The sequence below is a fragment of the Pholis gunnellus genome (assembly GCF_910591455.1).
Source record: "Pholis gunnellus genome assembly, chromosome: 10".
Classification (NCBI taxonomy): Eukaryota; Metazoa; Chordata; class Actinopteri; order Perciformes; family Pholidae; genus Pholis; species Pholis gunnellus.
In genome coordinates, this window is record NC_136537.1 from 18853051 (window position 1) to 18866291 (window position 13241).

Here is a 13241-nt window from a genome sequence, read left to right on the forward strand (position 1 = left end):
CTTCCACCTTGGGAGGCCAGAGGTCAGAGTCAGCTGGAGGAGATTACATGTTTTTCATGCAGGCAGATCCTGATGCTGCAGTTGTTGTAATACTTTTAATAGTAATGAATAGCAAATGTATCTCCACATTGACATTCACTGTGAAATGGCAATTATGTTAACTTACAGCACTCCAGGACCACAAGGGCAATTATGACAGGCTCTCCTCATGGAAATAGATGTTTATATTACAAGCAATAATGGCATTATTTGGACCTTGATTAGAAGTGTTATTGGGTGGAGGCCACAAGGCAGCTGCTCATAAGATATATGAATGAATTTACTCTCTTTCTCCCTGTTGCACACACACACACACACACACACATGCACACTGCCCTCACACATAGAACAAGAATTTTGTTACACACACATATGATTCTCCCGGGGTTGTCTCTGTTGTGTTCGCTACACACACTATATAGTTACAGTATACACAAACTCACACACACACACACACACACACACACACACACACACACACACATATGCTCATACTCTGTGATTCGATCTACTGCAGCCAACAGCAAGAGACTGACTGAGGCTGATATCCGATACGGTAAAGTCAGGGGGAAATGAATAGTGTAAAAATTAATGATGGAAATTGTGGTTCATAAAAATTTCACAGAGTTTAACAGGTGCAATCTATGCAGAACAAATGTGATAAAGTTACGTCCATCACAATACAGAAGATCAAATGAAGAATTCTTTATGGTTAATTGAGATTGATGGGATTTCGAGAGATATCTGGAGGAGATTAGGAGGGAAATGGAGATACAGATGGAGAGACAGTTGGCAAGGTGAGAAAAAGGCCAAGTTCCAGGAGGCTTCGGCCGGTCTGTTCATCAGAAGATATTATCCATATTACCCAACATGCCTCACAGCGGCTGTCCGTGTCCCTCCGACCGCCACCCATCGCTGACTCTGCTGAGAGGGAACATTTACTGTGGAAATCACAGTTTGAAGAGGGCGAGAGGGGAGGTGATGTTGTGTCAAGGCAGAAAATGGAGTACAACAGTGATAGCCGAGCGCTTAGTGTAGTCAAATTTATACTTTTTCATTTTAATTTCATGTCTCTGCTTCTCACACACAGGCCGGCTTAATAAAATGCATTTACATTTAACCTCCAGGAAAGATTTTACATCAGAAATAAAGCACCAGGATGAGGATGCACCGTATGTGTAAATGCTTTCGAGCAGCGCCATGCACAGTAATGAAGGAGCGCACAGAGAAATGTTGTTTTTTTTTAAACTAAGTGAGCGGGAGGAAAAGAGATCAGAGATAAACAGACATGGAGACTGGCGGCCTTGTGTGGGCGGTCGGAGAACTCGAAGGTTTGTCTTGATGTTTTTGTTTAAGGGCATTTTCATGATCTCTGGGTCTCGGAGGAGTTTCTCACTACAGACAGACCCCTTTTCGCACTGAAACCACTCAAACACTAGATCATCGTTAGTGATGAAACATAAAACATGGCTCCCGGGCTGAAGCGCGTTTGTTGCCATAGCGATGAGAGAGCCGGAGCGACTAGAAATCCCTTGGAAGTAGAGAGAGTAAATAATATCTCATCACACACACGTCGCTGCTGCTGCTGCTGCTGCTGCTCTCTGCACAAGCTCTGACAGCACGGATGAGGTGTGTAGGTTGGTGCATGTGGAAAAATAGGATTGTTGTTTCAGGTCAAATGGAAATGCTCACAGCATGAAGGAGTGAGCACTTATTGAAAAGTTTTTAATACCAAATGATGGAGCTCGATGGAAAGTGAGGCGATCTTCAACGTCATTAGGCTTCATCCTCTCGGTACCATGAATGTCTTCAACAAATTGATATGTCAATCCATCAAATTGTTGTTGAGAGATTACAGTCTGGACCAAAGTGGTGGACGGACTGACCAGCCAATATTGACGTACTGCGACTGTGGCAAGGTCGTCCTTCAATCAGAGGATCGGAGGTTCGATCCCCGGCACCGTTAGTCCATGTCGATGTGTCCTTGGGCAAGACAGTTAACCCCAAGTTGCTCCTGTAAGCTGCGCCGGCAGTGTGTGAATGTTGCATGTCCTGATGGGCAGGTGGCACCTTGCATGGTAGCCCCTGGCATCATCGTATGAATGGGTGTGAATGATGACATGAAGTGTTAAAGCACTTTGAGTGGTCGGAAGACTAGAAAAGCGATGTACAAATACAGTCCGTTTACAGTCCATTATTTACAGCATTGCCGCAAGGATGGCTAGAAATAACAAGTGCCACTCTAATTTATTGAAAATGTAGCAAAACAAAAAAAAAAACTTTGGCCACTTTGGGACTGCTATGAATCAAGGAACTGAAAGGAGGAGGAGGAAGAGGAGATTGTGAAGCTGTTTGCTGACGGGGAAAAGAAGGAAACATGAAATGATTTTACAACGTGAGTTCAAGGTATTTGTGTGTTTCAGCTTGACAGTATAGTTTTGCATCATTTCATGTCGTTTTACAGTCGGTTGGGTTGTAGCAGCGGTCTCAAGATCTTGAAAACTGTCAGAAATTTGACGCAGCCCCGTCCTCAGTTGACCAAAGCTCTAAATCAGCTATCGGTGGAGTCGTATCTGTCAGTTTTCGACTTTGGACTGAGAAACCCCCAAATCACACAGTATGAAGTTTCCTCAGGAAAGTGACATTTTCTATATGGGAGAAAATGAGAGCCAGGCCTAAAATGTCTCAGAGCTGTTGGATTAAACTGAGACTACTGTGCGTGAAGAAATGCATTTCTTTGTCTTCTATTCTGTATTTTGGTCGTCTGATCTGACCATGTGATTGCTGGCTGTGCTTCGTTTCCCTCTTTGGTTCTGATGGACTTCGGACTAAAAGTTTTCTTGATGGTTCACATTGCTGGTTCTTATTTTCTTTCTGCTGAACTCCACAGCTGCTCGGCTCAACGTGTGTGTGAGATGTGTAACAGAAATCCAATCTGCTTCACCACCACACTAAATTTAACAGTTTTAGATTGACTTCAGGTGCAATTTTACTGATAACATTTGTACCGCGTCTTATATTAGCCTTGTTTATAATTATAATATTGACACATCAGTGAACTTTTGTATTTATTTCACTGGATTAAGGGGTTCAAAAATAAAAAAGTGTTATTTTTTAAAAGATGTGCCACAAGAAATATTGAAGACAAACACACAAGGGCTTAATTTGAGGTGAGTCGGCCATGCTCCTAATCAGATTAGTTCTTACTCCTGATTTGCCCTCAATTAACATTTACATTTTGAACACAACAGAACAAATAAACCGCATTTTCTGCAGATTTTTTAAAGGAATATCAGATCGGAGTCTGATAGGATTATCATGGCCAAGCAAATGGAGCAAAACAGATAAACAAAGTAACAAAAAATAAATGTGCAGGCAGAGAAGGAAGCACAAACACACAGTTACTCAGCCCTGAGCAGTCAGATCATGTCTGTGGAAAGTAGTGTACTGACCTGAGTTCAGATCGAAGGTGAAGCCGGGATGTAACCCTGGAGACGACTTTTTGTCTGATCTCAATGTTTCCCTGGTTCACAAAGAGCCTTATTTAATCCTTTGTGCAGAAAGTACAAAAAATCCAGGCACACACAAGACCACAATTTGACAGAAAAATGACAGAAATACATACATAGACACGGCACACGGGTCAACAGGTCATCATGCTCGGTTTATAAATGACGACTGGTCATATCCATGCAGGATGTAACACGTGTCCCCCACCAGTGTGAACTGTCAGTGGCGGTGAAAAGTCATGCGTGTACAGAGTAACAATAACGTCAGCGTCCATTTCCTTACCCACTGTTCTCCCACATGGTTTCAACACATAGCTGTGAAGGAAGGTGCCTTTGAGTTTTGACTGAATTGAGGCTTTTCTTTAACTTTTCTATTGTTGTGGGGTGTTGTGTCTTCAGTACTGCAGCCCTGCAGTAATGGCCAACAATTAGTCATTTGTAAGTATTAAGTCTGATCTAAGTGTGCAGTAATACTATAATAAGAAAGAGGCAACACAATAGAAATCAATTTGCCTTTTTGTTTTACTGATTAGAAAACATTAAATCATACTGAGAGGAAATAAATATTAGTTTTGGATCAATTTCAACAGCAGTGTGACCGTATCCCAAGAGACAAATCAGACAATCAGGATACTTCCAAATTCAAATATGTTGTTCATTGTACAGTATTCTTTAGGGTTGCCTTGCAAGTCAGTCGTCAAAATTGGCAACCACATAATGCTATAAACTTTTAGAATCCCGCATGGATTCGGCCAAAACTGGCGACTGAGAAGAGTTTGATTGGCTTACAGCCTTAATATTGTTATTCATCACTGCTGAACATTTTCCAACCCTGCAGACATTTAGTTTCTTTTCTTTTCAGCATGATTGATCTATTAGAGTAAAGTGAAGTGCAGTGAATATATTACGTCTTCCTGAGTTACCTTACTGTTGCGGCGTAATGCCATTGAAAGCGCAGACTCTTGAAAAGTCTTATTTATGGTGCGTCCTTGTGCTGATTAGACACTCTGATGCTCAAGTATGAGAGGCAGCTGCCAAACTAAATCAAACCCAGAAGACAAAACATGGATGTTGTGAACAGGATACATTGCATAACAGGGTAGCTATACAGCAGCCAGCTATTGTTTTTCCACAACAAATACCGATATGATTACAATTAGCGACGTCTTCGAACCACCCCGGACAGATGCAGGGCAGAGATGCAGTTTAAATTGAAAACATCCCGGCGTGCCTTTGTAATAATTGGATCAGATTTTATTGCTCTGTTTCTCTTTTACTGCTTCACTTATCTCTCTCCCTCCGTGTTATCCATCTTCCTCTCCTCTACCTAACCAGAAGAAGTCATTCATCGCTCTGCCATCCGAGCGGTGTTTTCATTATCACCTGCCTCCTCGCCGTCTGTCACCTGGCTAAAGACGGATGCCGGGGTCATCGGCAGGAGACAGAGAAAGCCAGAAGAACCAGCGCAGTATCGCAGCTCTTCATCTTCATGGTGTTTAGTTCCGCAGCGTTGTGTCACTGATAACTTTTTTTTTTTTCAGCTCTTCACTCTACTCCACTGCATAATCAAACTAGATCCCTCTTTCTCTCTTGACTCCTCCAGAAAAAGAAAACCTCTGTGCCAGTCCTCTTGAGTGAACATTGCCTCAGTGTTTTGTTGTGCTTTCATTTCATTTTTTTCTCTTGTCAGGTTTTTGTCACTCATGGGAATAGAGGCTTGGCTTGCAAGGCATTACATGTACACACACATGCACACAATGACATCCTTTTTCCTCCGCTGTTGGCTGCATGTGCAGTGGGGACTCATGGGAGAGTGCGGATGTGCGTTTGTGTGCCCAGGTGCAGTCTAAATTAGTATCTGTGAATATGGTGTCTGTTTTCTTTCTGAAGGTTCTTTGTGATGTTACAGGTCATCATTCAAAGACTAAAGAGGGGGAGGTATAGGGCAAGTGAGAGAGTGCCTAATAGAGTAGTTTACAAGTGAGAGAAAGAGATTTCAAGATAGGGAGACAGACACCAGAAGAGAGAGAGAGAGAGAGAGATAGGAAGAATGGGAAATAGACAAGACAATAAGTAAAAATAGTTTAAATATTCATGTTTTTCGTCAGATGATTTATTCACGAGTGGCTGATATATTCAGTTATTTATAAACTTCTCGTGTGTCACCGCTGTTGACAGAAGTGTTGCTCCGCGCACACGGAGGAAGTACACAATGTAAAATGCAACATGAAGCAGTCCTCTAATGATGTCACAGTAAAGGTTAGCTGTGACTGAATAGCAGTTAGGAGACAAAAGCTTATTTCTTGAAGTGTGTGCACTGCGTGTCGCTGCTTCCCCTGCAGCTTGCTGCATCACTTGCTATGTATTCTCATCCATGTTTCTCTCCCGACTCCAGATTTTGACCCCAGTCTTGGGCTGATGACTGGCATTACCCCCATAAATCCCATGATGCCCAGCCTGGGCCTGGCGCCCCCGCCCCTCCCCCGGGAGGCACCCGTTGTCAAGGAGATCATCCACTGCAAGAGCTGCACGCTGTTTCCTCCCAACCCCAGTAAGTCTCCACTGCCGTTGTAAGAGATATAAGCAGCGCAGAAACGCTGCAAGCTGACCCGTCCTCAGCGAGCCTGGAGCATGTTTTATTTACTGCTGCAGTATTGTGCATTATCTATGACTCATCTCTGTCCTCGCCACGGATAGACAACTATGCACCACTTAGCCAGACATTGTGTGACAGTGAAGAAGAAGAAGAAGAAGAAGAAGAAGAAGAAGAAGAAGAAGAAGAAGAAGAAGAAGAAGAAGAAGAAGAAGAAGAAGAAGAAGAAGAAGAAGAAGAAGAAGAAGAAGAAGAAGAAGAAGAAGAAGAAGAAGAAGAAGAAGAAGAAGAAGAAGAAGAAGAAGAAGAAGAAGAAGAAGAAGAAGAAGAAGAAGAAGAAGAAGAAGGGAGTATTCTTCCTTAATGTCACTTTTAGTAATTCTTAGCCAGCAGAGCGTAGCTGATTTGCATGCACGTTTCATCAAGAAAGGAGAGGAGGAGAGGGATTAAAGTAGGTGTTAAGGTGTGTGTATGCACGCCGGCGTGCACTTGTGTGATGCCTGTGAATGTATAATTGGAGGAGTGACCTCTGTGAGCACAGAACACAGCGCTGCTGTCTCCAATATGCCAGGCCAAAGAGGTGATGGACTCTGTCCTCGTCTTAGCTCAACTCACCCTTATCTCTCTTCACCTGCTTGCTCTATTGTACCATATAGACATATAGCTCTCTCCCCCTCTCTCCCTCTCTCCCTCTCTCTCTCTCCCTCTCTTATATACTGCATCTCTTCTCCTCCCACCTCTTGTTTAAGAGGTCAAATCCACTTAATTACCTGATGACCTCTGAGTGTTCCAGAAACTACTTCCAGGTCAAAAGGTCTCTGTCAGGCTCTGACTGTTGCATATGTATATATGGACAAACACATACTCTCTTTTTGCACACACACAAACACATATATGGACATTTTGTGCATCAAGATATGAAATGAATGGGGGCTGGTGGGAAACCATACCCTTGAACCGTCACAAAATAGGGTATGAAAATAAGGATGAATGGGCAAAAAGTCTGTGCTCTCATAACTGAATAGTTAAAATGTCATTATTATTCATAGCTACTGTACTGTCCCCTGTGGGCCATTATAGGTGGTTCATGGTAATTGGGTTAATCTTTCCATTGTGTTCTGTAGGAATAAAAGGAGAGGTTTTCTTATTATTGCAAAAAGCAAGGAAGTTCCCCGCCTGAACCAGTGGAACAAGTCATTGTTGCATGTGTCGAACGAACGAAATAGCAGGTCAACAAAAGTTAAACAGCCAATATCAAATAAAACTGAGCAACAGAGGAGTGGAGTAGGGACTGAACGCTATTCCTCTACTCAGTGGTGGATTTGGGATCGCTCCCACGGGGGCCATTGCCTCTGTGACAACAAGTCCACAACACCAGTCCCCCTTATAGCCTTTCATAAAATGCCACTGCAATGTATGGCTAGATGCAGCGCAAATGTATTATTTCATATTTCAAAACAGTTGCCAATGAAGCATCTAAATAGGATTAGGTGATATAACAATATATGCTGTGAGATGATTTCCCTGAGTCTATACCATTTATACTGAGGTTATTTCGCCTTTTTATCTCTTTATGGGGCCATTGTGGGTAATGTTGCAAAGGCATTATAAGGACTGCTTGATAACAATATGGAGTTTATAGTCTTTTGCATCAATGCGATGGAGTCCCTGGAGTTGTCAGATGTCTAATTTACATCCTCATCTGGTTATCTTCCCATGGAAACTTAATATCTTACAATATTATATTAATGTTTTCCAAAAAAGTGCTTCTCAAACTGGGAAATCTTCCAAACATGGAGGCACGGATGGGGCAAACAAACATAAACTTCCGAAGTCAACGTTGACTTATTTTGTCATGTTAGTCATTCATTTCTTTAGTCACTCACTAGTCAGTCAAGTTAACAACAATTTCTTCCTTAACCTAACTTCCTGTGAAGACGGTTTATTTTGAAAAGCCACTATGCGTGTATCAAGCATATATTGAAAAGAACAGACTACTGAACATATTCTAAAAGGCCTTTAATGTTTCTTATTTCATGTTCATCATTTAGGTAATAAAGTCATTTGTTTTATATCCACGTGCAAATAAACACAACAAATTGCTTTCACAAGGAATTTTCAGTTGTTATATCAAGATATATTAATGTGGCAGAATTAACGGCAATAATAAACCCCTAAAACATTTCCTTCACACTTGCATTCTTTAAATAATTAACCGTGATCCTAGTGTTCCCTCCCTCTGGGAGGAACTCTCCCTCTTCCGTTGTCTTTCTGGAGGCGGTTTCAACGCAGCCTCACATGTCAGATGGAGAAGACATCAATTTTCCACCTAGACTATTTGTGAGAGCTCCTCTCTACAACCAGCGTGGGAGTCTGCCTTTGATACCTTGGTTGTTTGAGTTCAGTTCACCCTTTGTATGAAGCCTCACTGTCACGGTTTAATGCAGACAGAAAGATTTATCACACACAATAAATTCATAAATTAATGAATATTTCCTCCACGCATTTAGGCACTTACGCGCTAGATCAGAGACGAGCACATGGAAAACAGTGTATCTTATACGGAGTTCATTCTCTGAGGCTGAATGAGGAGTCGACTGTTAAAGTAACAACCTGCCATAAGCACTCATTGTATGACCTAGTGTTACTGTTCCCATTGTGAGAAATTTTCCATTTTTCCTTTTTGCCTTCATGCAGGCACAAGTGCCCTGTTTCTTCAATCTAAGCCTTAACTTCTTTCTTTCTTTCTTTTGTGTGTGTGTGTGTGTGTATGTATGTATGGCAAAATATGTCAAATAAACAGCTAAGAAGCTGAAGACGATTTTTTTTTAAGAATCATAAACATGGGTTCATATTGTATGCAGCTACGTTGGTACAGATGGAACGGCATTAAGGTTAAGGACTACATCTCCTATGGGCCTCTCTCACATAAACTTGAAGCACTCATGCAACTTGTAAAGCACTTTGGATAAAAGCATTCACCCAGTGGTGTGTTAAGATATAATGTGGGGTGCACATTAGGCTGCTTGAACAAAATCTCTCACTTTAAACCTTCCCTCCATCACAGCAGCATCTTCACACATCTTCAAGATATTTCCTGCAACACCTTCATTCTCGGTCACCTTTTCTCTCACATCATCTGTCTCCTTCCATTCATTTTCTTCCCTTTATATTTTTATCCATTTGTCAGGGGTACGAATGGTATTTTTTTCTTTATAAAGCCATATTACACAAGCTGACTTTTTAACTATGTTCTCTACTGACGCCCGAAACACTAGTGGCAACCTACGGTCATGCAGACAAATTATGTCTTTACGTGTCTATTAAGTCATTTCTCAAACTCACACCGTCTTTGGTGAAAGTACTTAAGTTTTTGCACCTCCATCTTGGTTAAAAACAGGATTAAGGACCATTGACCACTGATTGTACTTGTGCTGTTATTGAACAACACTTATTATTATTTATTTATTTGGCTCTTTTATGTGACATTTTAACAAAGTTTTTTTTGTCTGTTATTTGTGCTTTCATGTGTGTATAAAGTTTAAACGTTTGTTTTTATGTAGACATTGTTGCTTTTACATAACAACCGATGCAGTTTATATACGTAGGATTCTAGTGGTAGCCAATTGGAAGAATTTGTTCCTTGTGATGCTTTAAGAAATAAAATCATATATTGCAACATCGAAAACAGGCATAGAAACTAACAATAAAACAGACATAAGCAAACAACTGCTACAAACAACCAGTACATTACCAATACAGTTCATGTTTTTATTTCTAATAGCAGTGTTATTCCAAATGTGTAGGCCTTTTAAGGGTTACTAAGGTATTATCAACCCTATTTTCCCATGCTTCTGTGTGTGACTAATAGGGACAACAATTTTGGAAATTGGTCCAGTATTAAAGAAGGACGCTTCAACCGCCGGCTGCTAAACGAGCTGCAATGCAATCATACCATCCATGTACATTCAATAAAAGTGCTTGTTTTTCCACTGATAGGTTCAGATTGTCATTAAAAGTGTCTGACAACATGGTGGAAAGAACCCGATACTCCTCTTTTGTTTGATTTGGTTTGTTTGTTATTGTGTCATGTCACTTGTTGCTGGAAGACAACGGTGGAAATGTGATCGAGGGTTGGATAGAGGAGTATCAGTGTATCAGAACACGTAGCTTAGTGTCATTAGGCCTCTGACAGCTCTATCTGTTTAAAGTTTGCTGCCAGTTTTTCCACTGATTGGACAAAATAGGCGTTAAGTGCTTTTGCAATTGCCATGCTATCAGAACTGATCACTCCATTTACCTTCAATTGAGTTATTCATTTTCTCTGATTAGACTCATTTAGTGACTATTGATATGGCTGGAGATAAGCTATTTCTCCCTGTCCTTGTCCGTGTATAATTCTGTGGAAATTATGTATTAATGCAAGATCCTTCTTTTTCATTAGTTGACCAAAGGAGAGATGGGTTGTGTTACCACATGTGAATGGCTTTATTCATTTTCTTAATTGCATTTATGAGTGAATCCATCAAAAATGTTGCACCATTTATTTAAATCACATGTTTGCAGAAATTAGTCCCAATTGATATTTCTTTCTTCACACGCAAACTGAGGGATTTCCTTCTTTCTAATCTTTGTCTGTTGATTGGTGCCATGTCACCTTTAAGGCAAGAAGTGCGCCGTAGACGAGAGTAAGTCGAAAGGTTAGTTTTCAGAGGAAGCCAATTTACTTCCAACATGAAAGAGAAGCACTTTTTTCCCTTTTGAAAGACGCTGCTGTCGCCTGCTACAATAGACCGAGGCTGTCCAAACAGTCCCTTGAAACCAATAAGAAGACATTCCTCAGTAGGAAGCAGTTTTAGAGAGAAAAAGGGCAAGTGCCATCTAAATAACAGCATCTCAGCGTAGGAATTTAATGCTGCAATTTATTTGAACAGATGGAAAGACCTTCACCCAGAACCGAGCAGAGCCATTGAGGAGATTTCTGGGCTCACTGGTAGGTTTCCGCTGTAATTGAAGCCTCTGGGGTTCTTCTAAGGGGGTCAAAGCGTGATAAAGTTCCACCACAGGGGACAACGCAGGGGGCCACAACAGATAGCTGACGTGCATCTTTCTTTAAATGTATTCTTTAAATGGGAGCATCATAAGGTGTGTGTGTGTGGGGGGGGGAACAAATAAAAAAGGGAGAAAACTGAAAAAGTGGACAGAAATGTTGCTTTGAACAGTGTGTCAAGTTAGAGGATGATTGTGAGTCAGTGCTCTATTTCCTAAGGTATTTGTTGTGTGTGTGTGTGTGTGTGTGTGTGTGTGTGTGTGTGTCTGATGGGGATAGAGGACAGTAGGTTCCATATGGCAGCTATCACAGGAAGCGGGACCCCCAGCTACGCCACCTCGGACAGCACATGCAGCTTCCTCCTCATTGACCTTTAACTCACCAGCACTGAAACTCAGTATCTCTGTTGTCTATCAGGCTTTATTCATATCTACATCTTTATAGTTACGTCCCTCCTACATATGTTTGATCTTGATATCCATGACCACATTCTTGGTTATCTATGTTTGCAAATAAAATGGCTTGAGTGAACACTTAACAAAAGAAATAAGACATGTTTTTATCTTTTCTAAATGTTTCTAACAAATCTAAATTGATGTGAAATTGCCAAATTTAGTAAAATATTTGGGATTCCTCTTTGGTGTTATAAATCTATGTCGGTGGCATCATCGTCATTTACACATTATTACGCTTAGCACCTTAAATGAGCAGTATTTCACACTCTGAACATCAATAAAGCAGCAAACAACTATTATCTATGTAAATATATAGTGAAGTAATGTCTACCTGAGCAGAAAATGAAGTCTCTGTCTCTCTGTGTGTTGTTATCAGAGCTTCTCCTTCCTTTGTTGACATTGCCGCTGCTATGTGACTGTTGTCATACAGCGGTTACAGCTGATAATGCCGTCCTGACCAACTGCTTTGTCAAGGAAGCGTAGCGCCCACCCTCCGGTTCCCCCTCAGGTAAACACTGTTAGCACCGATAGCTATGAGCTGCCTGCTCAGCCGTCGACATGTTGAGAGCCATTGAGAGGCAATAGAAATGCTCCTAATCTCGGATCTTGCACATTTATAATGTAAGGGTGCAGATTATACACGTCAGAATCCGTTTACAGGTCTTGCGGAGCAGTACTGCATATTTGAACAGAGTTATATAAAGCCTTTTGTGGCTCCAGAGGGAGCTGTGTAAAATCCAATAAATTGCCTCAAGTGATGTCAGTGTCGTTTAGGGGTGAAGACCACAATTTTAAATGTCTGAAAATGAAAAAAAGAGAGCTTACGAGACCTGAACCTGAACTGTTCAACAAGTAGCATTGTGGCTAACGCATGCAAAAGGAAGAAGATATCTTTGGTTCTGCTCATGTTGATCCTCTGTACGTTTTACAACAGTGCTACTGGAGTGCGATGCTAAATCTGAGTACTGGATTGCTTTTAACAAATTATATTATTTTTCATATGGGATTAAACTGTTTGTCATTATCATTTACACTCTAAAATGTTAGTTCTATTTGGAGGGCTGCTACTGCGCTCTCACCAGCTGGTGCGTTATCCCAGATTCATGTGTTCATTTGATGAAGAGAAAGGTTGCAATAAGTTTACCTGATCATCTGTTTGGCAATACAAATAATGTTTTTAGCGATCAGGCTATCAGTGTGTTCAAATGCAGGGATACAATCCCTAATTTTAAAGGGTTTAACTTTGGTATTTTTCAACTTGTATCTTATTTTCCCATGTTGTTGTTTTTAAATGACAAAAGACATACTGTTTTGTATTTTTTTGTATTTAGTATTGAGGAAGAGCACTACAGATGGCAGCCGTTAAACAGGCTGCAATGTAATCGCTTGGGGCAATTCCACGCCGTCGATTCACGTCCACTAAAAGTGCTTGTTGTTACCGCTGACTGGCTCAGATTGTCATTATAAATGTCTGACAACATTATGGAGAGGAACCTGCAGAGAAACAAAACATTTTTCTTCACTTTTCGCTTGAGCGATCTGTTTGTTATTGTTCCATGTGATTTGTTGCCTCAAGACATCGGTGAAAATGTGAG

The 13241-nt window shown here is 41.1% G+C and overlaps 1 protein-coding gene across 1 annotated transcript in view; it reads left to right on the forward strand.

The window, feature by feature from the left end:
* Window positions 1-13241, forward strand: part of LOC306701811 (ecto-NOX disulfide-thiol exchanger 2-like) — a gene marked incomplete at its 3' end in the record, with an annotated part of 111698 nt that overhangs the window by 51567 nt on the left and 46890 nt on the right. Inside the window, exon 3 of the mRNA XM_079167226.1 lies at window positions 5944-6099. Within this exon, the coding sequence (XP_079023352.1) occupies window positions 5944-6099 (156 nt within the window). The remainder of the gene's footprint in view (window positions 1-5943; window positions 6100-13241) is intronic.